This window comes from Phocoena sinus, chromosome 15 (assembly GCF_008692025.1).
Source record: "Phocoena sinus isolate mPhoSin1 chromosome 15, mPhoSin1.pri, whole genome shotgun sequence".
Lineage (NCBI taxonomy): Eukaryota > Metazoa > Chordata > Mammalia > Artiodactyla > Phocoenidae > Phocoena > Phocoena sinus.
The window spans coordinates 66,665,740-66,692,092 of record NC_045777.1 but is presented as its reverse complement, the minus strand read 5'-3'; the positions used below and the strand labels follow the sequence as shown (position 1 = coordinate 66,692,092).

Here is a 26,353-nt window from a genome sequence, read left to right as displayed (position 1 = left end):
TGGCATTCTACTCTAAGCTGTCTTCTGTCAGCCGTACCTTTACCATTACATCAAGGCTGAGAACATTGACCTTCTGGTCTGTCACCCTACTTTAGAATTTCTGTGCTTTGTCTGCACGATGATGGTAAAAGCCACAACCCACGAGCCGTATTTATTTTGTTACTGTCTGTGGAGAACAGCGTTCACTGCCCTGCTGGCCATCAAGTGCTCGGGCTGCATTCTCTTCTTTCCAGGTGTAACGTCATGACTTCAGATGCTTAACTGTGCAGTTAGCTTCAACTGCACCCTTTCCTGCCCCCAGATACTCAGGTAGGTCTGAGGCCCACCATTTCAGGGGGAGTGAGTACAAATTCTCAGTGGGTTAGAGTCTCAGATACCAAGGAAAAAACAGCTAACTGCTCTAAACTTCCGACCGACCCTCAATTTCCCCGCATTAAGCAGAGCAAACCTGGGAGTCAAAAGACCAGTAGGGGCCGGCGGGGCAGCGGACCTCGGTGTCCCGGCACTCCTCGCGCCTCCCGTCCGCAACCGCCCACTGCTCGGAGGCCGGACTCCTGCCCCTCACACCCACGCAGCCCGTCCATCGGCTGGACATCCATCAAAGGGGCCGCGGAGGCCGCTACCTCTACACCCCAGCAACCCGAACGCACGCCCAGAAGCGACTCAAAGCAGAGGAGGGGGCGGGGCCTTCGGCCGCACCCCTTCTCCTTTTCCCGCCTCCTTTGTTTCCTTCGGAGTCTCCATTGGCTGCTTGCCCTTGAGCCCGGGCGAACCGCGGGCCTGTGGTGAGAAGCGATTGGACGACGTCGCCGCCGCTCGGCCGGCGGCCCGCTCACGATTGGCCGAGGCGCCGCCGGGGGTTTGAATCGCAGCCCCGGTCTGGGAGGGTTCTGCCGAAGTGCCACGTTGGGCCCGGCTGCGGCGTGAGGAGCCGGCTTGGAGCGCCGGCTGGGGCGCTCGCGCCGGGGCGCTGGCCGTTGGTATCGTTGGGCTGTGCGGGGCGAGTCGGGAAGCTGGTCCGCGGGGTGTGCTGCGGGCCGCCCCGCGGCGGCAGCGGCGGCGGGTGGCTGTGGTCGGGCGGCGCTGCGGAACTTGGGCGGCGGCGGCGGCGGCGGGTCCCGCCAGAGGGCGGCTCTGGCTGAGGGCGGAGGGGCCGGCGGAGAGCCCGGGGCAGCGGCTGAAGCGGGCCGCCGGCGGCGGGGGCCGCTGCCCCCGGAAGAGCCGGCCGAGATGCTGGCGGAAAACCTGGTGGAGGAGTTTGAGATGAAAGAGGATGAGCCGTGGTACGACCACCAGGACCTCCAGCAAGGTGAGGGCGCGATCGCCAGGCGGGGCCTGGTCTGGGCGGCTGACGGCTCGAGGCTACTCCTCCCGGCCGCGAAACTGTTAAAAAGTTGCTTTTGCTTGGGGCCCACCGATGCCAGGGGCGGGGTCTGGCGCTTACCTGGCGTTGGGACTGTCGCGCCTGCCCGTCCCACCCGGGAGGACTCCGCTTTGCTGGGCCCAGGCTTCTGCGCGGTAATCAGCATCAGCATCATCAGTATCATAACCACCACTACTGCGTGTGCAGTGCTAACCGGGCGCCAGGCACCGTTTGAAGCGCTCTCTCCGGATTAATTGATTTAATCTCCACGGCGTTCCTTGGAGCACAGAGGGGTAGCCCCTTACCGGGCTCGTGCCCCGCTTCCTCTCCGCCTCTCGGGGGAACCACAGCCGGGGCTCCCAGCGAGTGTGAGCTGCTGCAGGTGTTAAGTCCCCGGCTGGCAGTGCTGTGTGGCAGGAACCGTGCCGAGCCCTTTGCACACATTTGATAGACACAATAACTCCGTGAGAGAGTAATTCGCGTTATCCCTATTTTTCAGATGGGGAAAGCGGAGGTTAAAGCGGCCAAATGACTTCCCTCAAGTTAGGTGTGGGAGCAAGTATTTTTTTTAACTAATTTTTATTGGAGTGTAGTTGATTTACAATGTTGTGTTAGTTTCTGCTGTACAGCAAAGTATTTTTGAACCCACCCACTCAGAATGAGGAGTCATCATAGTCACTGCCCAAACCTCGTCTCTTCTTCACCACCTGGTTTACAGCTTTTTTAGTTGGTGTTAGACTGTTGGGGGTGAAAAAAAAACTGCTTATGCAGAGTAGTTTACCGGATGCCAAGTGAGATGATTTGAGGGCACTTCTACCTCTGCCACTTACTTCATTTTGCACCCTAACTTTTTAGTTAAAAACAGGCATTCCTGTCTTGGCCTGTCTTGGATTTCTTGTCTCCAGAGAAAACCTTAGAGCGGCCCTCAGTTTGGAGCCAGTGCCACCCAGCTTTTGGCCTATTAATAGCAGGAACTTGCAGTTGGGATACAGCGTTTGTGTGCCAGACACTGATGCGCCCTTCACACAGGTGCTCGTTTAATCCAACGAAGTTTCAGAGGTAGAAGTAGATACTGTTATTGGGGGAGCTAGGATTCCACTGCAAACTCCAGAGTAAACTTTCTCAACCACTATACTGAATCCTGAATAATCCTCAGGAATTTTATTCCGGCATCTTGTTTAAGCTGTTCTGTGTAAATCAACTTTTTCAGCTCTAACTTGCACAAAAAAATTAACATCTCATTTAGTTGAATAGTAAATGGCCATGGTGTTTGTTCCTGCTAACCATTGAATTTGGGGGGAAGAAAGAATGTAGGCTTGAATGACTCGTACTTAGAAAAGAAACATAAGGAATTCTTTTTGGGGAAGGTGATTTCTTAAATCAATATGTCGTGGCCTGTCGCTTAAACCAAAGTAGTTTACCATTACGCTTTATATAGTCTAAGCTATTCAGTGGCTGCAGTGCAGTATCTGCCATCATGTTCACAGTGTCCACAAGTCAAATTTGTCTTACATTTTAACCTGTTTTCAGAATTCCCCCTAAGGATTGATGGCCTAGTTTGAAACTTTCTCCAGGATTTATGAGGCAGCCATTATGCACTTGCAACATTTCCCTATAATAAATTAAGCAGTTTGTCCTATAATCAAAGCTAAATAGTTTTCTTTACTGTATTTAGAAAGTGTAGATCTGTATGGGCTCTTTTTTTTTTTTTAATCTGGCACAATACTTAGCACATAATAGGAGCTCAATTTTAACATTTGTTGAACTGAACTGAGGCACTCACAGGATTATTGTTTTCATGGCTCTCTTCCATCAGGTGCCTTAGTCCACGCTGCACTTTCCCCCTGCGGGAGGTTGTTAGGAACAACTGGTTGTAATATTTCAGTCTACTGAGGAGCAAATGCAACATATTGGGGTTAGATGTGGAACTCTTTAACTATGATCGAAATGAAGTCATCAGGTGTTCAAGTTTAATGAAACCTTAAAGAGCACAGGTCCAAACCTCCTTCATGGCAATTTGCATTTGGAATTTGTTCTGTGCTTTTCAAAAGACTTTTACATCTGTTATCGCGATGGACTTTGACATAACCCTGTGTGTCATAACTTAGTTTAAGTGTGTAGTGTAGGAATAGATGTGAAATTCCAACAATCATAACTGTGAATATGGCCTGTAAAAGAAAGAAGGCTACAGTGTGAATAGAAGGGTATCTTTGTCCCAGTTTCATTAAATTATATGTTAAAGAACTCCTAAACTTCTAAAGGATTTTTTTAATTTGTTAATTTCTCAAAAATTTTATTTATTCTTTGCCAGCTGTTCATCCAGGCACTGGGGCCACAGTGCCTGTCCACAGGATTGGATAGGCGGGATCCTACTCATTGACGGTCTAGGAACCTGTTGACTGGAGGAGACGCCACCTCCTGGTGTGTGCCTACTACATGTAGTGCCTGGCACAGGGGAGCCCTCACTAGATAATTTTGCTGCTGAATAAAGTTTGGGAGCAGGTCTGTCCTCTTAGATTGATAAGCAGATCTAGTGGGTTTTTATCAAGTGCAGACATATGTCTGTTCATTTTTTAACATCCTCACTATTAATTTTACTGAGAGAGCCTTGTTTGTAGAGAGCTGCTAAAACAACTAAGATCCTGTTCTCAAAGTCATAGAACTACAGATTTTTTTTCCTTTAGCAATAGAAGCATTATTTAAGTAGATTGAATCTCTGTACCAAAGTTTGCTTGGGGCATTCTTTTTAAAAATTAAAATTGCTGAAAGTTTCTAACCTCGGAAGGCTCTGGCCTACCATTCATACCTTGTTAGAAATACGTAAAGCTGTATGCAGGCAGAAGGAGAAAACCCTTTGCTTTTATAAAACACTTTGATGAAGAGACTGTCTTTTGTCAAAGAGCTGAGTTGGCACAGTGAGGACACTGACAGTGGTCTCTGGGGCTGAGATCCTTTCTGGGACAGCGGGAGCCTCCTGTGCAGGTAATGATGGTGCTACCTCTGAAATGTGCCCCTGAGAACAAGGTGAAAAGACTTAAGAGACTGGGTTTTCTTTTAGACCAGCTGCTATTATAATTGTCATTTGGTGAGCTGTGCAAGCTTAGAATAAGGATTCGGGTTTCTACTATATGGTTCAGCAAATGAAATCTTAGTTTAAAGGAATCCTAAGATTTCTACTTCTTTTTAAGAGGAGTACATTTTCCATGTGAGCAACTAATTTGCTGAATCACTGGTCATTAAAACTGACCCCATCATTTTTCTTGATGTTTATATTCAGGTTTTTTGCTTTCCCAATTATAGTAACGTTGGCAACAGGGGTTGTACAGAAGCATCACCAAATGATGCATTTGTTTTGGTAATAGGAAAAGCTTTCAGCCTTAATATTATTGAATTACTGCTAGAGACTACAGCTAACATGGGGATATGTCGTCCTCGTGTTTTTTAAAAAAACTGAAGTAAAATAAGAAAAATGTAATAGCAGTGGGATTTAAAGATCTCAGAATTCTGGAAGGAAGATCTTTTTTAAAAAAATCACTTTGCCTAGAGCATAGGGCTGAGTAGAATATCTGTTTAAAGCTAACAGTTTACACTGTTAAAATAGATTATTATCACTTGCAAAGACTGATTAGTGGAAGAATATTGAACATGAAGGTATTGAAAAGTTGCGGTTCTCAAGCCTGCAGTAAATCTGTGGTATTTTTAGTGGCTGCCTACGCCAGTTCAGTAGGATTTAGAAAAGGCAACCTCTTAATGAAAATCCTTATTGTAAGGTGAGATGAACAGGTGCATAAGGCTTCAAAACTATCTTGTTTCCTTTTCTTTTATATGTTAATTAAAAATAAAAGACATTTATTCTCCCATTCCCCCCACTAACTTTTTAGAAAACCTTCTTGGGCTTACTGCCAGCTTTTGGCTCCTTTTGGTTATGGAAGCCAGATGCTACACAACAGGAAATAAACTTTTTTTTTTTCCTTAAGACCAAAAAAGACTCTTGTCTGTAAACTAACAGATGAAGTAATATCCTGTTATACAGTGTGGCTTCACAGACACTTTCTTGTAGTTGAGACTTGTTTTGCCAGAATTCTGTCCTAAACATCCTATGAAATATTTAGGAGACTGAGACTTCAGGTTACTGAGCTAGGCTGGGGCTTTGTTTAACTAGAAATAAGGATTGCGATAAGGACAAGTCTCAAATTCTGCTCTGTTTGGTGTTTACTAGAAGAGTGCTATACTTGGCATCTCTTTCTGCAGCAGCAGGAAAAGGAAAGCTGTTCCTGGCTGGTATTAAGTAGCATAGGTAGTTTCCTAACTGAGGAAAATAGCTGAAGTGGTCTCAAGTTAGTCTTTTTTCTGGAAGCAGTTTTGGCTCAGGTTTTGATTGCTAGATAAGAATATCTTTGGTGAATCTCGGGTCCTTCCCAGTGAGGAATTACTCACCGCTTTACAGCAGGCCAGGAGAGACTTAAGTAATGTCTAGGTAGTGTTTATATGCTTTGTCCTTAGTAATTCATCGTGGTGGTTCCTGTGTGGGGCTATGTATACACATTGCCTTCCTTCTGAGTACAAAAAAATTATTTCTGGAACGTCTCAGCTGTACTTAGTTCCTTTTTCACTTAATGAAAACAAGATATTGACTTGCCTGGAGTTGTATATGCTTTCACTGGCAGCGCAGGCAGTAAAAGCCAAAGAGCTTAACTCTAGTTTCTCATTGCCATCCAGGAAAACAAGTGAGAAGATTAAGTACCTCAGCTAGGAAGATTTGTACTCTCTACCTTAAACAAAGAAGTATATGGACATCTCTGTCAATAGACTTAAAATTGTGTGGATATGGATAATAGAGAATTGTGATGATGGTGAAAGTTAGAATTGACAGTGGTTTATCTTTTGCTTGTGACTCACCATGTGGATTTGGTCAGGTTGATTAGCATCGGCTAACTACCTTGAAAAGATATAAAAAATTAATGTCTCTTAAATGCTTTGAATGGTTTGTAAAGGGTTTTATGTCTTGTGAATACAAGATGTTATTTCATAGACTTGATATCTGAAGCCTTAAGTTCATTAGTAGACATTGTTAATATTTAAATCACAAGAGAATGTATTTTAACACCTATCTAACAAAAGTATAAGGTTTTATTTTAAATGGGTGTAAATGGCGGGTTTTGCGGCTTTGTTTTTTCCTAAGGAGGGAAAACTAACCATAAACAATGCTAATTACGCACTCAGATGGACAGTACCAGGTAACAAAGGTGGTTGCTTTTCTTTTACCATTTATTCTAGGTTAAGCTTTTTTTTTTTTTTTTTTTTTTTTGCGGTACGTGGGCCTCTCACTGTTGTGGCCTCTCCCGTTGCGGAGCACAGCCTCCGGACGTGCAGGCTCGCGGCCACGGCTCACGGGCCCAGCTGCTCTGCGGCATGTGGGATCTTCCCGGACCGGGGCACGAACCCGTGTCCCTTGCATCGGCAGGCAGACTCTCAACCACTGCGCCACCAGGGAAGCCCTAGGTTAAGTTTTAATATTAGTGTAATGAATAATGTTAAACCTTATTTGTCAACCTCTAAAAATTGTTTTAAAATCATATGTGGCGAGGTTCCCTGTTTTCATAATGAGTAATAATAAGTATATTTTTTGACACTAAGTGAAATGACTTTCCATCATACTTAGAATAAAATCTAAACTTTCTTTCCCGTGGCCAATAAAATTTTGTGTGATCTGATCCCTGCCTACTCCTCCAGCTCACATACCACTCTCCCCCAGTGTGCTTCCGTCACACTGGCTTTATGTTGGGCTGTGCAGTGTGCCAGGTTCTTTCCCGTCTTAGGGCCTCTGCCTGGCGTTTACATGGTGATATCCTCCTCCTTCAAGCTTTAGCTAAAACATCTCCTAAGACTTTCCTTGTGACCTCCCTTTCTGAAGTAGATCCTTTGTACATTATCACCACACCCAGAGGTTTTTTCCTTTTTCTCTCTTGCATACCACATGCAATTGATTAACAAATCCTTTTAGCTCTACATTCAAAACATATCCAGAATCCTACACCTCTATTCATCTCCATCTCTGCCACTGTAGTCTAAGCCACCACCTTCTCTCACCCAGATGATTGCAATATCCCTGTCACACTCCCTCCACCTTCTTCGTCCCTTTCCATCTATTTACACAACAGCCAGAGAGAGTGATTGTATGAAAAGCCTTCACTGGGTTCCATGGAGCCCCTCTTTGTCTCCTACTGCCACACACACACACACACACACACACACACACACACACCACACACACACACACACACACACACACACACACACCCCTCAAGCCTCATTGGCCTCCTTATTAGCCCCAGTCATGCTTGCCAGGTTTGCCTCTGCCTGGAATGCCGGTCCCCTAACTAGATCTATGTGGGTCACGTATTCAGTTCCTTCACATCTTGAGTCTTATGTCACCCTTGTCGCCTGTTCTTTTTTTTATATATATATATAAATTTATTTTTGGCTGTGTTGGGTCTTCACTGCTGCACGCAGGCTTTCTCTAGTTGCGGTGAGCGGGCACTACTCTTAATTGCGGTGCACGGGCTTCTTATTGCAGTGGCTTCGCTTGTTGTAGAGCACGGGCTCTAGGCACGCGGGCCCAGTAGTTGTGGCACATGGGCTTAGTTGCTCCGCGGCATGTGGGATCTTCCCGGACCAGAGATCAAACCCGTGTCCCCTGCATTGGCAGGCGGATTCTTAACCACTGTGCTGCCAGGGAAGCCCTTGTCGCCTGTTCTTAAATTTCAACCTCCCACATCCATACTCTTCCTGCCCCCCTTCCTTTTTTTTTTTTCTTTAGCACTTTTTGCTATCTAGTATATCTTTTTTTCATGCTGTTTCTCCCAATAGAGTATAAGCTCCATGAAGGCAGGGAATTTTTTAGCTGAGTTTATTTCTATATCCCCAGGACAGTGTCTGCTATTATTGAATTATGCATACATGTATGGATGAACAGTGTTTATCACAGTTTGCAAGTTTATTTACTTACTTGCTGTCTGCCTTCCCCCATTAATCTGGGAGTGTCAGGAAAGCAGGAAATTCATCCGTTGATTCACCATTCTAGCCAAATCTTAGCATGGTGCCTAGCAACAAAATCATTCATTTGTGAATCAATGAATACTAATAATAACTTTGCCTGTGTATTGCAGCTTAGTTTGTAAAGTACTTATGTATTATTTCATTTGATTTTCAGAATCATATTGACAGGACAGTCATCTCTCTACACAAAATACTGAATGTAGGGACTATATTGAAAGTGTTAACCTGGTAAATGGCAATCAAAACTGGACCCCAGACCTTCCTACTCAGTTCAGTGCATTTCCCACTATATCAAAGGACCTCTTAAAGAATTTACTATGCAGATAAGTGTTTCAGTCACCTATGTTAGAACTATTGTCCTTTTTTTGTATCACTAAATTTTTATTTCTGGGATTTATAACAAATCCTGTCCTACGTGCCTATATGCCTAAGAAGAGAGAGCTTTGAAAAATAAGGTTTAGAAAAGAAATATGCTTCTTTGCTAAATGAAAGTATGAACCATGACTGGGTTACCACACAAACTGTACTGCTGCTTTGCTTATCTGGTTTGCTCATCTTGGAGAAGGACATGAAGAGAAAGAGATAAAAATGAGAGAGACCTGTGGCAATGTTCTTATCACTGATGTATCAATAGTTTTCCTTTTTGTGACTTAATTTTTAGTCCACTTAGGAGGCCAGGATCTGTAACAACACACTTTGCTTTGACAGTTGCATTCACAGCAGCCAGATTCCTGGGAACTTTAGAGACTGTTGAAAGGTTTGCCTGTACTTTGGCTTAACAGTCCATCCAGAAAAGTAGACAATCAGGATATGATTAAGTCCAGTCCATTAGCAAATAATTATGATCTTAGATGTCACAGTCCTGAATGATCATTCCTAAAGAAGTGAATATCACTATTCTTCACGTCTTACAAGTAAGGGTACATCAAGAGTACATTACCTGGTAAAAGGCCCTAATACAACCGAATTTTAAGTAGAAGCCAGGTTTCCTTCTGTGCCATTCCACCTTCCATTGGGATCTGACTTAAACTTTATATGTTGGGTTAGGTCTTGTTTCATTCTTAAAATAAAGGACTGGGTTATGTAAAATGTTAAGGTGAGATCATTTGCACTATTCTAAGATTTACTTGTTGTGCTAGATCTCCAACTTGCTGCTGAGCTTGGGAAGACATTACTGGATCGGAACACAGAGCTGGAGGATTCTCTTCAGCAGATGTACACAACCAATCAGGAGCAGTTACAGGAAATTGAGGTAATTTACTCAGCGGGAGAGTTACCTTTGAGGTGTGGCCTGTCGCTGCTCTAGCGCCAATTGTATTCTACTAAAATAACACTTGGAATTAAAAGCAGTGTTTAATTTCTAATATACACTTTTTTTAGAATAAAGAACCATTGGGAAGTGTGTGGAGGTTGACTTTTACTTTCTTTAAGCTTTCCCAACATGTAAGTCTGCTGTGATGAAAGAAATTTCTCTCTTCACCCTTGGTGAAGTGTACTAGAAGTAAATGGTGCAGTATTTACAAGTATGTGAAGCAAAGTAAAGCTGTGAATATTATACTTAGTTTTTTCACTTTTTTCTTTTTAAAACGAATGATGCAATATTTGAGATATGCGAAGAGGTACAAGAGAATAATACAATGAACACCCGTGTACCCACCAAGCAGATTAAGAAAGAAAACCATCCACATTGTTGAGACTCCCTCTATAACCCCTCCTTGGCTGCATCCCCTCTCCCTAACAAACACCATCCTAAATTTGATGAAAAATTTTAAAATTGTAGTACCTCATTTCGTAATATGAAAGATGCTAGATTAAGGCTTTAAAATGGAGGTGCTGTCTTATAAATAGTCCCATTAAAGTTGCCCGGTTATGTGTAGGTCAGGTGACTGTAAAGATGCTAGTTATGGATATTAACCAAACAGTTGTCCTATTAGAACACTTCATGCCCCAAACTACCCTCCCACCCACAAAAAGCATTGCACTTAAATTACAACTCCTTCTCCTCAAATTGGTACAGTAGAACCAGGACTCTTATGTCTATGTGCAGAAAAATATAAAAGACCTTAGAACACAGAAGCCATTCATCATGATCAGAACTTACTGAGCTCTGATTATATATTGAACCAGGTGTTAGAAATGCAAAGACGTGGAATAACATTGTCCTTGACTTCAATCAAAATTACACAGATTTCAGTTTTTGAATACAGATAAGCCTATCATCAAAACTAAGACAAATTTATGATTTCAGTATCCTTAATTTTACATAGTAGTCATAATTAAGATGCATACAGTAGATTCCCCTCCCCCCTTCATCAGGATTTATGAATTTAGCCAATGATGTGACTGAAATATATCTTTATAATTCTAGGAAGGTGTATCTTATAATGATATTGAAGTCACCAGCTATCATTTTTGGTATATTCTATATCAGAAGAGCATAGAACATGCCATACCCAAAACTGAACAGAATTGGGCAGAAAATTGCAGGAAAACCAGGCATTTTAAAACTATTAAACTAGCCAAATGTCATACATGATCAAGGAATTCATTCCTGTTTTGCTTCATAGACATCGTTTTTCAACTCATTAGAAAATTTCATAGAGTGGTCCTAGGGCATATACATGAAGATCACCGCATACCGTGAGGTACATTTATTTGGGTAGAAACATAGTCTTAATACATTGTATTGATGTTTTCCATGAAAGCACCTATAAATCACTATAACTGAATACTATAATGCTTATTTTAGCACATTTTTCCAAATATAGATGAAAAAAGTCCAAATATTTGTATAATTAGAGAATGATGCCTATTTGTTACTATAGGAGATGACAAACACAGTTACTTTATGGTCTAAGTTACCTGTCTTTCTACCTTTATTTTCTTTTCTGTGGTATTGAAGATGATTAAACAGTTGAAACAGATCATTGACATTCTGAAAAAAATCCAAAGATCTTTGAAGAGTCTCCAAATCTACAAATAATACTCCACTATCTAAAGTCTTCTGTAAGATTTTTTTTTTCCTTAAAAAATGTTTGTAATCAAGCTTTTACACGGATGTGGTCCCTTGGCCCCTGCAGTCACCTCTCCCCAACCTCCAATTCTTATAAGATGTTGAAAAGCATAATAAAAATGAAGTATCCAGGTCAGACCTTAATGATTAAATAAATATACAATTAAATATATGTATAAAGCTAATTAAATAAATTTAGCCTGGATTACTTCCAGAAACATTTCCATGGATCCCTTGTTTCTGTAACAGAGCACGTGGTCCACTGGTTTATAGATCCAAGCATTGTAGCCTTCAACATTTCACTCTTTATCCAAAGCTGTTTTTTGACTAAGAACAACACTGTCTTAGATTTCTTCTCTGCCATTACGGCTGGCTTTCTTCTTTCTTTCTTTTTATAAATCACTTCCTGAAAGTCAATAGGAATGGGATGAAACAGGGAGATGAAATGGCAGTTCTGGCTAAGCCCGCTTATCAGCCAGAGGCCACCCACAGACCAGCCTTACCGCCTGTTTGGTTCACACCTGGGCCCAGGCAGACTTGCAGATCACAACAGACTTCCAAGGTCTCCCTCCAGTAGTCTACAACAAGGAAAGCCTGACGCTCTTGTAAAAGTAACCAGGCAGTTGAAGAACCTAATTCTGTACTAAAAGATGACCCTTGCAATAGGTATAGCGCCTCTTATCATTATATCCTTTCAGAGCCCCCTAAACTTTATAAGGACTCTTTCCTTAACTCAAACCTTATGTCTTTTTTTTCTCTTTAAACTAACCTTTATTTTTTGAAATATACCTACAGAAAAAGGCACAAATGCTAAGTATATAGTTCAGAGAATTTTCATAAACATACCCATGCAGCCAATACCCAGATAAGAAATGAGAACATTATCAGCTCTTCCAGTCACCACGCCCCCTAAACAGCACTCTAACACCCTAGATTAGTTTAGCCTGTCTTTGAACTTTACACAAATGGAATCACTTGTACAAGTTTTAAACTGACTTCTTAGAATGTTTATTGGGAGTTTTCCTGATTCGAAAAGTAATACATGATCATTTTTTAAATTTAGCAAAATATAGTTGAAAACCAAAAAGTAAGCTCTTATCCTACCAACCCAGAGAAATTTTAAATCAGCCAGAAAATGGTCTTGGAACAAGCTACTCTGAGTAGATGAAGAATGTGCAGAACCGGTGAAAACGCTAGGATAAAAATCCCCAAAACTATACAAAATTAATGCACAGAAATCTCTTGCGTTCCTATACACTAATGATGAGAAATCTGAAAGAGAAATTAAGGAAACACTCTCATTTACCACTGCAACAAAAAGAATAAAATACCTAGGAATAAACCTACCTAAGGAGACAAAAGACCTGTATGCAGAAAACTATAAGACACTGATGAAAGAAATTAAAGATGATACAAACAGATGGAGAGATATACCATGTCCTTGGATTGGAAGAATCAACATTGTGAAAATGACTATACTACCCAAAGCAATCTACAGATTCAATGCGATCCCTATCAAATTAACAATGGCATTTTTCACAGAACTAGAACAAAAAATTTCACAATTTGTATGGAAACACAAAAGACCCTGAATAGCCAAAGCAATCTTGAGGAAGAAAAATGGAGCTGGAGGAAGCAGGCTCTCTGACTTCAGACATACTACAAAGCTGCAGTAATCAAGGCAGTATGGTACTGGAACAAAACCAGAAATACAGATCAATGGAACAGTATAGAAAGCCCAGAGATAAGCCCATATGGTCACCTTATCTTTGATAAAGGAGGCAAGAATATACAATGGAGAAAAGACACCCTCTTCAATAAGTGGTGCTGGGAAAACTGGACAGCTACATGTAAAAGAATGAAAGTAGAACACTCCCTAACACGATACACAAAAATAAACTCAAAATGGATTAAAGACCTAAATGTAAGGCCAGACACTATAAAACTCTTAGAGGAAAACATAGGCAGAACACTCTGTGACAAGTCACAGCAAGATCCTTTTTGACCCACCTCCTAGAGAAATGGAAATAAAAACAAAAATAAACAAATGGGAACTAATGAAACTTAAAAGTTTTTGCACAGCAAAGGAAACCATAAACAAGATGAAAAGACAACCCTCAGAATGGGAGAAAATATTTGCCAACGAAGCAACTGATAAAGGATTAATCTCCAAAATATACAAGCAGCTCATGCAGCTCAATATCAAAAAAACAATCCAGGGGCTTCCCTGGTGGCACAGTGGTTGAGAGTCTGCCTGCCGATGCAGGGGACACAGGTTCGTGCCCCAGTCCGGGAAGATCCCACATGCTGCGGAGCGGCTGGGCCAGTAAGCCATGGCCGCTGAGCCTGCGTGTCCGGAGCCTGTGCTCCGCAATGGGAGAAGCCACAACAGTTAGAGGCCTGCGTGCCGCAAAAAAAAAAAAACAACAATCCAACCCAAAAATGGGCAGAAGACCTAAATAGACATTTCTCCAAAGAAGATATACAGATTTCCAACAGACACACGAAGGGATGCTCAGCATCACTAATCATTAGAGAAATGAAAAGTACAATGAGGTATCACCTCACACTGCTCAGAATGGGCATCATCAAAAAACTCTACAAACAATAAATGCTGGAGAGGGTGTGGAGAACAGGAAACCCTCTTGAACTGTTGATGAGAATGTAAATTGATACAGCCACTATGGAGAACAGGATGGAGGTTCCTTAAAAAACTAAAAATAGAACTACCATACGACCCAGCAATGCCACTACTGGGCATATACCCTGAGAAAACCATAATTCAAAAAGAGTCATGTACCGCCATGTTCATTGCAGCACTATTTACAATAGCCAGGACATGGAAGCAACCTCAGTGTCCATCAACAGATGGATGGATACAGAAAATGTGGCACATATATACAATGGAATATTACTCAGCCATAAAAAAAAAACGAAACTGAGTTATTTTTAGTGAGGTAGATGGATCTAGAGTTGGTCACACAGAGTGAAGTCAGAAAGAGAAAAACAAATACCATATGCTAACAAATATATTTGGAAACAAAAACAAAAAAAATGGTTCTGGGGCTTCCCTGGTGGCGTAGTGGTTGAGAGTCTGCCTGCCGATGCAGGGAACACAGGTTCGTGCCCCGGTCCGGGAAGATCCCACATGCCGTGGAGCGGCTGGGCCCGTGAGCCATGGCCGCTGAGCCTGCGCGTCCGGAGCCTGTGCTCCACAAAGGGAGAGGCCACAACAGTGAGAGGCCCGGGTACCGTTAAAAAAAAAAAATGGTTCTGAAGAACCTAGGGGCAGGACAGGAATAAAGGCATAGATGTAGAGAATGGACTTGAGGACGCGGGGAGTGGGGAGGGTAAGCTGGGACGAAGTGAGAGAGTTGCATGGACATATATATACTACCAAATGTAAAATAGATAGCAAGTGGGAAGCAGCCGCATAGCACAGGGAGATCAGCTCGGTGCCTTGTGACCACCTAGAGGGGTGCGATAGGGAGGGTGGGAGGGAGGGGATATGGGGATATATGTATATGTATAGCTGATTCACTTTGTTATACAGCAGAAACTAACCACTGTAAAGCAATTATACTCCAATAAAGATGTTAAAAAAAAAAAACCCAAACTGTGACTCATTATGGAAATAGACAACTAGGAAACTGTGAAAGGATATTATTTTCTCAGTGGAACTACAAGTATGCTTTCAAAGACTGTTAACAGGTTTCAAACAGTCCTCATAAAAATTAGTATTTTGTTAGGCATTGTTTTTAATGTAAAAAAAAGATTAAACGTTGAAAGTAATGATTGGCTTCAGAGATGCCTATAGCCTGTGTGGCTTTTACTTAGCGTCTAATTTTTCAAGATTCCAGAGCAAGTTTTTCTCTCCTGAATGAGGGGGTGGAGAGAAGCTTTGGAGAGTAATGAGATCTGACACATCAGACACAATCGGATTCTCATAAAGTTTTCTACAATTGTGTGAGCAGCCCACAGCCTTGTGTTTCTGTTGCTTCTCTGCTTGGAAACCTGCATTATCCCCACAAGAGTCAAAGAAGTCTGGCCTTAGAGGTGTCCCTTCTTTCAAAAGCTCATGTCATCCTCGGAAATTTTAAAGCATTTTGTGCTTCCCCTATGACATTTATCGATATTCTACTATATATTACACTTATTTCTTGATTTGTTTTCTGTTTTTCTCCTCCCGCCACCTCCCCATTTTCCGTTGCAACATTGAAGGCTGTTGCTGTGTTTATTCATAGTCTTTGGAACATAGTAGGTAATCACTGAATACCTGTTCAAATCAGTATCTTAACAGAAGACAGGTAAGCAGTTTACGAAGCACTTCCAATAATTCCTAAACTGTGGGTTTCCACCTCTGGAGATTTTGAAAGGATGTGGAAGGAGCTCTGGCCTCAGTGTTAGAATGTTCAGACTTAAGCCCTTAATTCTATAGCAAATAGCTGGACTTTAGGCCTGTGAATTACCTCTCAGATCCTGTTTGCTCCGCTGTGTAATGGTGATAAGAATGCTTGCATGACATTGGTACAGAGTTGTTCTGAGGTGATGAGATTATGTGTGTGTATATATTTTGGACAGTATAAATTGTTGCACAGTTTATCCGTGTTTTAAGAATTTTAGTAATGAAAGAATCTTAATTCTGAAAAAAATAAATCCTTTTCAATTATTGGAAAATAGATCTTAAGAACAAGCCAAGCTTTTAATAGTGAGATTATAGGTGGTTTTTATTTTCATATTCATACTTTTTAATTTTTTCCTAAATTTCCTTCAGGGGAAATATAATATTTTAATCAGGGGAAAGAAGTTTTTCAAAGGTAATGGGAAATATTTCTTCAGTATTGTGGAAGGTCATTTCGATACTAAATTCAGAGGATTTGGGCTGTAATCCTTAATATAAGAATAATCCCAACACGGCATAAAAGCTGAATTTCCATTCCATTCCCTATGAGTTTTTAGTTTGGTTGTGTCTGTCTTTTCCAGCATTCCAGGTCAGGGTTCTACAGTTGCAAACAGGTGTTAATAGAATCCTGCTGGCCTTTTTCAAAAGTTTGCCTCAGTTGTAAAGGTGGCCTATTTATAGCTTTTTCACATAACCTGAACCTTTTACTCCTAGTTGAGGTGACATTCTGTACAAATTCTAAGACAAGTGGGAGATAACCCACGGAACTTAAACTTTGACACTCTTGCCTATAAGTGGACATTTTTGCCTGTGTTTTTGCTACTCCCATGTTCCCCTCCCTCCACTGTTTTGCTTAAATATCCCCTCATCACCCACCCCTGTTTAATATGACAAATACTTTTGTACTCGATCTCTTTTTGGCACTTGAATTTTAGGATCTTGTCAGTCCAGACAGGTTCATTTGAGCCTATGATCAAAGATTCTGAATTGAGAAAACCAGAACATGAGAAGCCATACCTTTAAATGAAGGGTAGAAAATAAGCTAACCCATTTCCTTGTAGAATCAGAAAAAAATTGATTAAATACTAATTTGAAGTTTTAGAGGCCAAGCCTTAACGCAGTGTCTGACTACATGGATTCTGAGTCTCTGGCCTCACATCAATACTTGCTGAGAGAGCTAAAAATTTTTCTTTTAAGTTGCTGACCAATTTAGTCAGATTTCTTTGTTAGGTAACCTATCACAGATTCTTGGAGAAGTGAAGGGCTTTTCTGATTAGTTTTGATTTAATCATAATAAGATTAAACTCCTACCACGTGAAAGCAAGCTTCCTGCCATTCTTTAGATTGTCCTTAAAGCCAAGTCCTCTAGGACCAAAATATCACAAGTTCTTCCTAAATGGTTTCATTGTGGTTTTTTTCCCCTACAGGTTTTTATATATCAAATGAGGGGGACCTACTGCAGTTTTCTAAACAGCCTCTTTGTACTTATTTACATGTTGACTTATTTCCTTTATGTCGGCCATGACTCTAATTTGAATATTATATCTTTAAAAAGGGACACATCTTGGGGCCCATGTAAGAGAGACTGGTAAAAAATGTCTCTTTCAGATTGCTGAGGCATACCTGTGCCATGGGAATAAACACAGAGAAATTGTCCATAAATGGAGCAAGAGGGGAAAGAATTAGTATCTATTAGGGCCTTTTCCCAAAAGGGCTATAGCCAAAGCCATTCTCAAACTCTTTGAAAGAAGGCTCTCGACATTCCAGCAGTCTGAGTTGTGGTACCAAGCATGATGAGCTGTTGTGAAGAGAGCTCTAGAAATTGCCATTAGCCAGTATTTTTTTAGCCCCTACTGTGTATCAAGAATTGTGCTAAATGGACTAGATGTATAAGAGCCTTCCCTTCTTCAAGGAGGGTTAGGAAGACTATGACATTAACAAGTAAGCAGTTTGGTTGTTTATTATTAAGTGTGAAGTGTTTTGAGGGAAATTAATAGAGTGCCTTGGGAATGGTGTTGCTTTAGACGGCGTAGTCTAGAAAGGCTTCTGAAGCCTTTATGTTTGCATGGAGGCCTAAAGGATAATCTTGAGTTTTTTGGCCATCTTTGTGCTGTGGATCCCTTTGGCTATCTCGTGACTCTAAGATGAACCTCTTAAAATACATAAAATACATAAAATTACAGAGGGAATCAGTTATATTGAAATGACTATCAAAATATTGAAAAAATAAATTTGTGATATATTAATATGTGTTTATTAATTCATTAAATACCAAGATCTAATAGCAATCTAAAAACTGTCATTTCAAATAGTGATGAGATAAGTCAAGATTTCTGCAGCCACTATCATGTGCTATGGAAGCATCTGTGATTCCTGTAAGTGATGAAGTCCTGAGTACTCGTCATACTACTGGTGGTTTGTTGCCTCCATTTGTAATTGAAGAAAATGCTAAATTTCAGTTAGAAGTTAGTGAAAATGAAGGTGTAACTTTTCTCCCATCCAAGTTCGTGGACCCTGTCAATTCAACCCGTGGACCTCAGGTCAAGAGCTGTTGGATTAGATGGAGCCAGCCAGGAAAGGCGAGGCCCCTGGGAGAGGGGAGATTGGGTAATAAAGGCCCTAAAGGAAGGGGGAGCTTGCCTTAAAGGGAGGCAACTCCACAATTTCAAGATAAAGGTACCCCCTGAGGGTGAAATAAGGACTACATATGAAGCTGGAAAAACCATTTAAGAGATGGGAAAATGTTAACACTGAAACATATTAAGGAATTGTTGGGGTTTTTTAAAGTGTGATTGGAATTGTGGTTAAAATGAGGTCTTATCGCTTAGAAATATATAAATATGTATACTTAAATTAAGGTGTCTTGGATTTGCTTTAAATTGATTGGGGAATGAGGGGAGTGGAAAAGTAGAGATGAAACAAGATTGTGTATTGATAATTGTGAAACTGGATGATGGATAGATGAGGGTTCATTAAACCATTTTTCTGCATTTTTATATGTTTGAAATTATCCATTTTAACAAGTTTTTTTTTTTGCTGTACGCGGGCCTCTCACTGTTGTGGCGTCTCCCGTTGCAGAGCACAGGCTCTGGACGTGCAGGCTCAGCGGCCATGGCTCACGGGCCCAGCCGCTCCGCGGCATGGGGGATCTTCCCGGACCAGGGCACAAACCCGTATCCCCTGCATTGGCAGGCGGACTCTCAACCACTGCACCACCAGGGAAGCCCCATTTTAACAAGCTTTTTAAATGCAGTAGATAAGATTAGCCATCTGTAGAGAATCAGTATTTGGGTGGACTGAGAATTTAGGAAGGAGTACTCAATTATATACGTAGTATATAATTTCAGGGAATTATGATTGTAGGAACATGTCAGAATACAACATGATAAAGAATGCTGTTGCGATACAGTTAAAATATAGCCTAACTTTTGTGAATAACTGCAACTAAATTAAGTCCTAAGAAGGGAAATGGTATACATTAAGCTTAAGAATCATTTCAATCCAAGTGAATGTTTATGTCTCCTGGACCCAAGAGAAAGAGAGACATTGGGTTGGGGGAGGGGAGGCTTCCAGCATTTTCCATGTCCAAGATCAACATTTCTCTAATAAGTGTGATCCATGGACCACTTGCACTAACATCACCTGGGTTTTTACTAAAAATGCAGAATCCTGGCTCTACCCCAGTCTCATTGACTCAGAATTTTAGGGGAAAGGGGCCCAGATTCCTATACTTCAGTAAATCCCCCAGTTGAATTTTAGCACATGTAAAGTTTGAAAACGCATAACTGTAGACAAGGATGAACTAGCTACTCTTATTGAGCAATTTTACCATTTGCGAGATACCATGCTGAACCCTTCCCTCATATCAACCTCATAGCAACCTTGTGAGGTAGGTGATGAGGAAATCTCACCTTAGAAAAACTAAGTTACTTACGGGAGGTCACCCAGTTAGCAATGGCAAAGTAGGACTTCAAACCAAATTCCAACCCCACAGCCTGTGCTCTTAGCTGCTGTGCTGCTGCCTCCCATCAGGCCATCTCTCTTCTCTGATCCTGTGCCCACCAAGACTTGGCATCCCACCTGCCCTCTGTGGGGCAAATGTGTCCTACGGAATATGTGACTATTCCAGTCACTAGGCGGGGACAGCTCCTGTGGTAACTTAATAATTAGTGTCTGGTCTGTGCATTAGACTTTTTTTAGGTTGTTATGAATCAGTCCGAAAGAATACTTGAGATCTTATACTTGAAATAAAGTAGCTTGCAAAATTTCTGCAGCTATTATATACACTCCTATGTTCTAAACCTTTTTCTACTCCAGTATTACGAAGAGATTGAAAACATTCCCTACCAGTGACAGGAATCTACCGGAATATTGCCAGCCAGAGGGCAGGATTACAGGCACGCTTCTAGGAGAAGCTGGTGGGGATTGAGGGAGTGAAGAATAAACATAGGCTTTTACAGGGCCTTTGCTGCGTGCTCACTCCATCTCATTTAATACTTTCAATCCTACAAGGTGGGTACTAACGGATCCACAATTTATTTTCAGTTCTGAACCCGAAAAGCTCTGTAAAAACAAGATGTTTTTCTTAAGTAGGCAACAAGTTCATTTGACAGCAAACCCTGACCTGAACTCATGTGAGCCTGTTTATAATCTTTATTCATACTTTTGATGAGACTATCAATGCTTGATAACAGAGTGCTACCCAGCCCTCGCTGGGATGTTATAAAGTGTGTGTTGTCTTCCTAAAATTTAAAGAATTTTCCAGAACACTCTTGGCCAAGAGTCTCAGATGAGAAGGCATGAGAATTAAGTGTTTTCTCAGCACATTGCTACCGAGCTATGTAACTAGTTTGAAAAAAGGCCTCATATACTTTTTTCAACTCTGCCACACCACTGCCATTTAAAGAGCCCATTGAAAGTCATATAGCCCTTTCTTTGAAAGAAGTCTGTGAAAGAAGTCTGTTAGCTTTGCAAATACTTGTATAGGTATGTAAGAGAAGCCTCAAGAAAAGTATTTTTAAAGTCATGTCTGGTCTGTTACCATTTGGTCATTGGTAATGCTTCAGACCTACCTTTTTCCTCTTTCCGGTTGTGCCCCAGAGAAATATTGTGACTATTTCATTTGGAATATATACTGTCTTTCATCCTCTTCAGGTGGAGTTGAGTTGGAGGGGAAACAAGGAAACGTAACATTGAGGCATTAAGGTTGTGACTATTCCCCTTTATCCTTGGCCATTTAGAAAGCAGTCTTAGCAGTACCAAAATAAATAATCTGGCAAGTTTCTCACAAATAAGGAGGATTATGGTGACAACATTCTCACAGAATTAAAAGTATCTTTGAATAATATTGTTAAAATATCTTTTTCTGGTTAAATCAATACTTTCTCCCTGTTCTTTGTCCAGAATGTCTCACCCAGAGGGAAAAAAATTAAATTTTTTTCAAGCAAAAATCATCTAAAATCCTCCTCTTTAGGCTTTTCTTATGTCTATAAAACATATTTTTGTTTAAACATTGATCATGTATTCCATGCTTTTTCTCTTGTGGGATTATCGTGTCTCACTTAGATTTTCCTGTCAAATATTAATTTTATGTGTGTTTTGCGCTTTGCAAGAGTAGAAGAGCCTTATGATACACGAGATGCTGGTGAGCTTTAGGGAAACTAAGCATATAAAGGATGGCTTGTACCCAGTTCTTACTAAGGAAAGTAGTTTAATTGAGATTTAAAGTTCTTCTTTTCATAAAATAAACCTGTGGTATTGTGGTATAATGAAAATCATATATTTGACCTTTGTCCCCATGCCCTGGTGTAGCGCTCCTAAATCCTTTGGAATTTCCTGAATGATAGGATGGAGACTGGTTGCCAGAGGGACCAACCACATGATTAGAGGGTTAGAACTTTCAGCACAATCCCCAACCTCTGGAGAGGGGTCAGGGACTGGAGATTGAGTTCATTCACCAGTGGCCAGTGATTGAATGAATCATGTCTGTGCAGTGAAGCTGGGTTTCCGGGTTGGTGAACACATGGATGTGCTGGGAGGGTGGTGCACCTGGAGAGGGCAAGAAAGCCCCGCACTGCTCTCCACCCCCATCCCTGCCCTACGCATCTCTTCCCTTTGGCTGTTCCTTAGTTGTATTCTTTATAATAAAGCAGTAAGTGTAAGTAAATCCCTTTCCTGAGTTCTGTGAGTTGTTTTAGCGAATTACTGAACCTGAGGGGTGGTCACGGGAGCCCCCAGATTTACAGCTGGTTGTTTGAATATACGGGCAGTCCCTGGGACTTGACAGCAGCGCCTGAATTGGGGGCGGTTCTGTGGGGCTGAGCCCTTATAGCTCCAGTAGTTAGTGCCAGAACTGAACTGAATTGTGGGATGCAGTTGGTGCTGGAATGCTGCAGGTATCTTATCTGTTTAACGTGTAAACTGGTCACGATCATCTCTTCCAGTATCTGACCAAGCAGGTGGATCTCCTGCGGCAGATGAATGAACAGCATGCAAAGGTTTATGAGCAATTAGATGTCACAGCAAGGGAACTGGAAGAAACAAATCAAAAGCTCGTTGCTGACAGCAAGGCCTCACAGCAGAAGATTCTGAGGTAAAGTTTTTAGAATCCATTGAAGAAGCCCTAGGAGAAGTCATTTAGTATCAACTAGAATAGAACATGGCTGTAGTATGTTTGGGTCAATATGGGGCAAGGTTTAATTTAATTCTTTGTGGAGAATAGAGATTAAATAGAAGTCTTTTCCAATTATGCAAGCCCAGTTTGAGTGGCTGGCAGCTAATCTCGCCTCACTGCTTACGCCCTTAATTTAATATGACAAGCAGCAACTAGCTTCTGTCTGTTCCTCGCAGTCTGACTGAAACAATTGAATGCCTACAAGCCAACATCGATCACCTCCAGAGCCAAGTGGAGGAGCTGAAGTCATCTAGCCAAGGGAGGAGCCGGGGGAAGCATGACCGGGAGAAATCGGCACCCAGCTTCTCGTCTCTGAAAGAGCTGTATGACCTCCGCCAGTAAGAGCCTGCCTTTCCACGGCATTTGCAAGCAGGCGCGCATCTCGTGTCACTGACACATTCTGCATTCCAGTAGATTAAAAGTACCCTTTTAGGAAATGCCGCTTGGCTATTAGACCACCGGTGGTTTGAACAAAACCACTTAATTTAAACATACAAATGATTGAGTTCTTGAGCATTAGTAATTCGGTGAACACTTATTTTTGAAAGTCTCGTGTATTTTAGTGCTTTTAATGTGTTAAATCTTAATTTAAAATAAGGTGCAGTACTTTATCTGATAGACTACAGATTTTGGGGTTGTATTTCACCTTCCAGTGAAGAAAAAAATTGAAAATTCAGTAAAACAAAAATCCAGGCAAACAAGGTTTTTTTGCCTGCAGAAATGCCTTTACAATATAGAGTTCTAAGATTGAATCTTTATTTAGGAACTATTTCTTGAGCACCTGTTGTAAGGCAGGTGCTAATGCCAGATGTGAGGAGTGGTGAGCAAAACAGACAAAGTTCCTGCCCTCATGGAGGTTTCAGTCTCATGAAGAGGCAGATAAGCAAATAATCACACAAATAAGTACAGTTACAAGTTGCCTAGGAGTCTGAAGAGGCGAGAGACCAGCCCGTGCACTTGGTGGTCCTCAGCGTTGACCGTTCACCAGGTCACCTGTGCAGTTTTTCACACTGCCAAACCAGCGACTCCCTCAGGCCTAATCAGAATCTCTAGGTGTGAGGAAAAGGCTGCCTAGGTGTTTCTGATATGTGTTTGTGGTTTAAAAATCGCTGCAGCAGTGGTTCTGTCTTAGCTGTATATTATGAATCACATAAAGAGCTTTAAAAAAAAAAACAAAAAAAAAAACTCAAGTCGGGGTGGCAGACCAGCTAGGTCAGAATCTACGTGGGTGGGACCCAGGCTTCAGTATGTTTTAAGACTGCCCAGATGATTCTGATCTGCAGCCAACACTGAGCACCACTGGCTGTTCTGATTTCCTTGAACAGTATCAGTCATACAGCTGGTCTTTGGGAATGGATGTTCTGTAGTTTTTTGTTTTTTTTTGTTTGTTTGTTTGTTTTTTTTTTTTTTTTGCAGTACGTGGGCCTCTCACTGTTGTGGCCTCTCCCATTGCGGAGAGCAGGCTCAGCGGCCATGGCTCACGGGCCCAGCCGCTCCGCAGCATGTGGGATCTTCCCGGACCAGGGCACGAACCCGTGTCCCCTGCATCGGCAGGTGGACTCTCAACCACTGCGCCACCAGGGAAGCCCTGTAGTTCTTTTTTTTTTTTTTTTTTTTTTTTAACATCTTTATTGGAGTATAATTGCCCTGTAGTATTTTTAATGTTTAAAACAAAAATTAGTCACAGAACTCGTGTTTTCTCACGTGTTCATTTTAGCCACTGCTCTAGTGTGGAATAGGCAAAACATCATTGACATCACAGCTCCTCAAAAACAGGGAGTTGAAAAAAATCATCAGCCTCCCTCTTTGCATTCTCAGTTGACCTGTGTAATAGAGTCTTTCAACATTTTCCCCAGGCATTTTGTGTACGATCATGTGTTTGCCGAGAAGATCACTGCCTTACAAAGTCAGCAGAGCCCTGATGAAGAAGAAAACGAGCATTTGAAGAAAACAGTGACAATGCTGCAGGCCCAGCTGAGCCTGGAGCGGCAGAAGCGGGCGACCGTGGAGGAGGAGTACGGGCTGGTGCTGAAGGAGAACAGCGAACTGGAGCAGCAGCTGGGGGCCGCGGAGGCCTACCGAACCCGTGCGCTGGAGCTGCAGGCCGACGTGGCGGAGATGCGGCAGATGTTGCAGTCGGAGCGCCCTTTTGTGAATGGGGTTGAGAAGCTGGTGCCAGACTCTCTGTTTGTCCCTGTCAGGGAGCCCAGCCAGAGCCTGCTGGAGGAGATGCTCCTGACCCTGCCCGAAGCGCACAGAAAGCCTCTCAAGCGCAGCAGCAGCGAGACGGTGCTGAGCAGCCTGGCGGGTGGCGACATTGTGAAGGGCCACGAGGAGACCTGCATCCGGAGGGCCAAGGCCGTGAAGCAGAGGGGCATCTCCCTCCTGCACGAGGTGGACACACAGTACAGCGCCCTCAAGGTGAAGTACGAGGAGCTGCTGAGGAAGTGCCAGCAGGAGGAGGACTCCCTGGCCCACAAGGCTGTGCAGACCTCCAGGGCCAAGGACCCGGCCGCAGTGAACGCCCAGCCTGAGCCTGGCACCCTTGGCTGGGAACCGGCCTCGGTCACCCCAGAGCCCATCAGTTGCCCCACCACCTCGACACCACCAGAATACAAAGTGCTTTTTAAGGAGATCTTTAGTTGCATCAAGAAAACCAAACAGGAAATAGACGAACAGAGAACAAAATACCGATCTCTCTCTTCTCATTCCTAAGTGAACCGCCAGCTCCACCACTAATTGGCCTGTTTCCTCTCACCTCTCTCTCCCACTCACACAAGTGTGTGTAGACCCCAAACCTGATACTGCTCCTGACGTCTGCCTCACTGCTTTGCTTACTTAGCAAATGCATACAGCGAGGGAGGAAGGTGGCTACCGGTGGCAGTTGTATAATCGAGTTCCATTTAAGCTCCTCGGTAAATCCCATGACAAACTGGCCTCTGGCTGGCGTGACAATTAGGTTGCGATTCCTTGAAAAACCCCAAGACCAGTGGAGGGAAAATATGTGCTCCTGGAGAAGTAGGCCTGGAGTAACTGTAGTATATAGTGTGTATGTGTATGTGTATATATATATATATATATATATACATACATATATATATATATATATATATATATACACACATAGTGTATATTATATAGAGGAAAGGGCAGAGCTGAAACAAAGCTAAGGCAATTCCTACTGCCTCCTTGCTTAACTTCTCAAAACTATGTAGAAGTCAGATGGCTGCCAAGGGAAAATATCTTTCGCAAACACTGTTGGATACTGTGAATTCATTAAGAAGAATGTTCAGGAGAAAGCAGGGGTCTAATCCAAAATACATGGCATTAACAAATACTCCAAGCCTTTTGAGTTGGTTACATGGGCTACCAGTTGAACTGTGACTGACAGGTAACCCTAATAACATTTTAGTCTAACTGAGTACCAAACTAAAAGGGCAGGCTCTGGTTGGCCCAGTTAGCTTGTTAGAGCCCTGGAGGGCCTCTTCCCCACATTCAAATGTTTTTACTCAAAGCTGTAGTGGTTAGGATAGGCAAATCGTTCTTTTCTTAAATTCAGGCTGAAGGAGCGCGATGAACCCGTACCCGCACTGTGCCGGCTGAGCTGGCCAGCCTGCCAGCCTCAGGCTGCTCTCCTCACTTCCTGCCATTCCTGTAAACGTTTGTGACTTGCTGCAGAAATTCCTATCTGCCACTTTATTAAACAGTGTTGATGTCCTGACTGGAAATAACACTCATCCTCTCACTTGCATACTTTTAATTTAAAACTATTTAAGAGAACTGAGGTTCCATTTATTGTGTATATTTTTCTAAAAACCAAATAAAACTACCTATGAAAATGAA

At 42.2% G+C, this 26,353-nt stretch overlaps 1 protein-coding gene across 2 annotated transcripts; it reads left to right on the top strand.

The window, feature by feature from the left end:
• The first annotated feature begins 928 nt into the window (after positions 1-928).
• On the top strand, positions 929-26,353 carry CDR2 (cerebellar degeneration related protein 2). Of its 2 annotated transcripts, XM_032606514.1 has the most exons (5): positions 929-1,309; positions 9,562-9,674; positions 22,281-22,429; positions 22,687-22,848; positions 24,367-26,353. In XM_032606514.1, the coding sequence occupies exons 1-5, from the start codon at positions 1,231-1,233 to the stop codon at positions 25,223-25,225; spliced, it is 1,362 nt and encodes a 453-aa protein (XP_032462405.1). In that variant the 5' UTR covers positions 929-1,230; the 3' UTR covers positions 25,226-26,353. The 2 variants fall into 2 exon arrangements, with proteins under 2 accessions (XP_032462405.1, XP_032462404.1); XM_032606513.1 differs by lacking the exon at positions 9,562-9,674 and having other exon boundaries at positions 1,135-1,309.

Coding starts and splice junctions, on each gene's coding strand:
- CDR2 (XM_032606514.1), top strand. CDS start 1,231: ATGCTGGCGGAAAACCTGGTGGAGGAGTTTGAGATGAAAGAGGATGAG. Junction 22,430..22,686: donor TCACAGCAGAAGATTCTGAG/GTAAAGTTTTTA, acceptor TGTTCCTCGCAG/TCTGACTGAAACAATTGAAT. Junction 22,849..24,366: donor GAGCTGTATGACCTCCGCCA/GTAAGAGCCTGC, acceptor CATTTTCCCCAG/GCATTTTGTGTACGATCATG.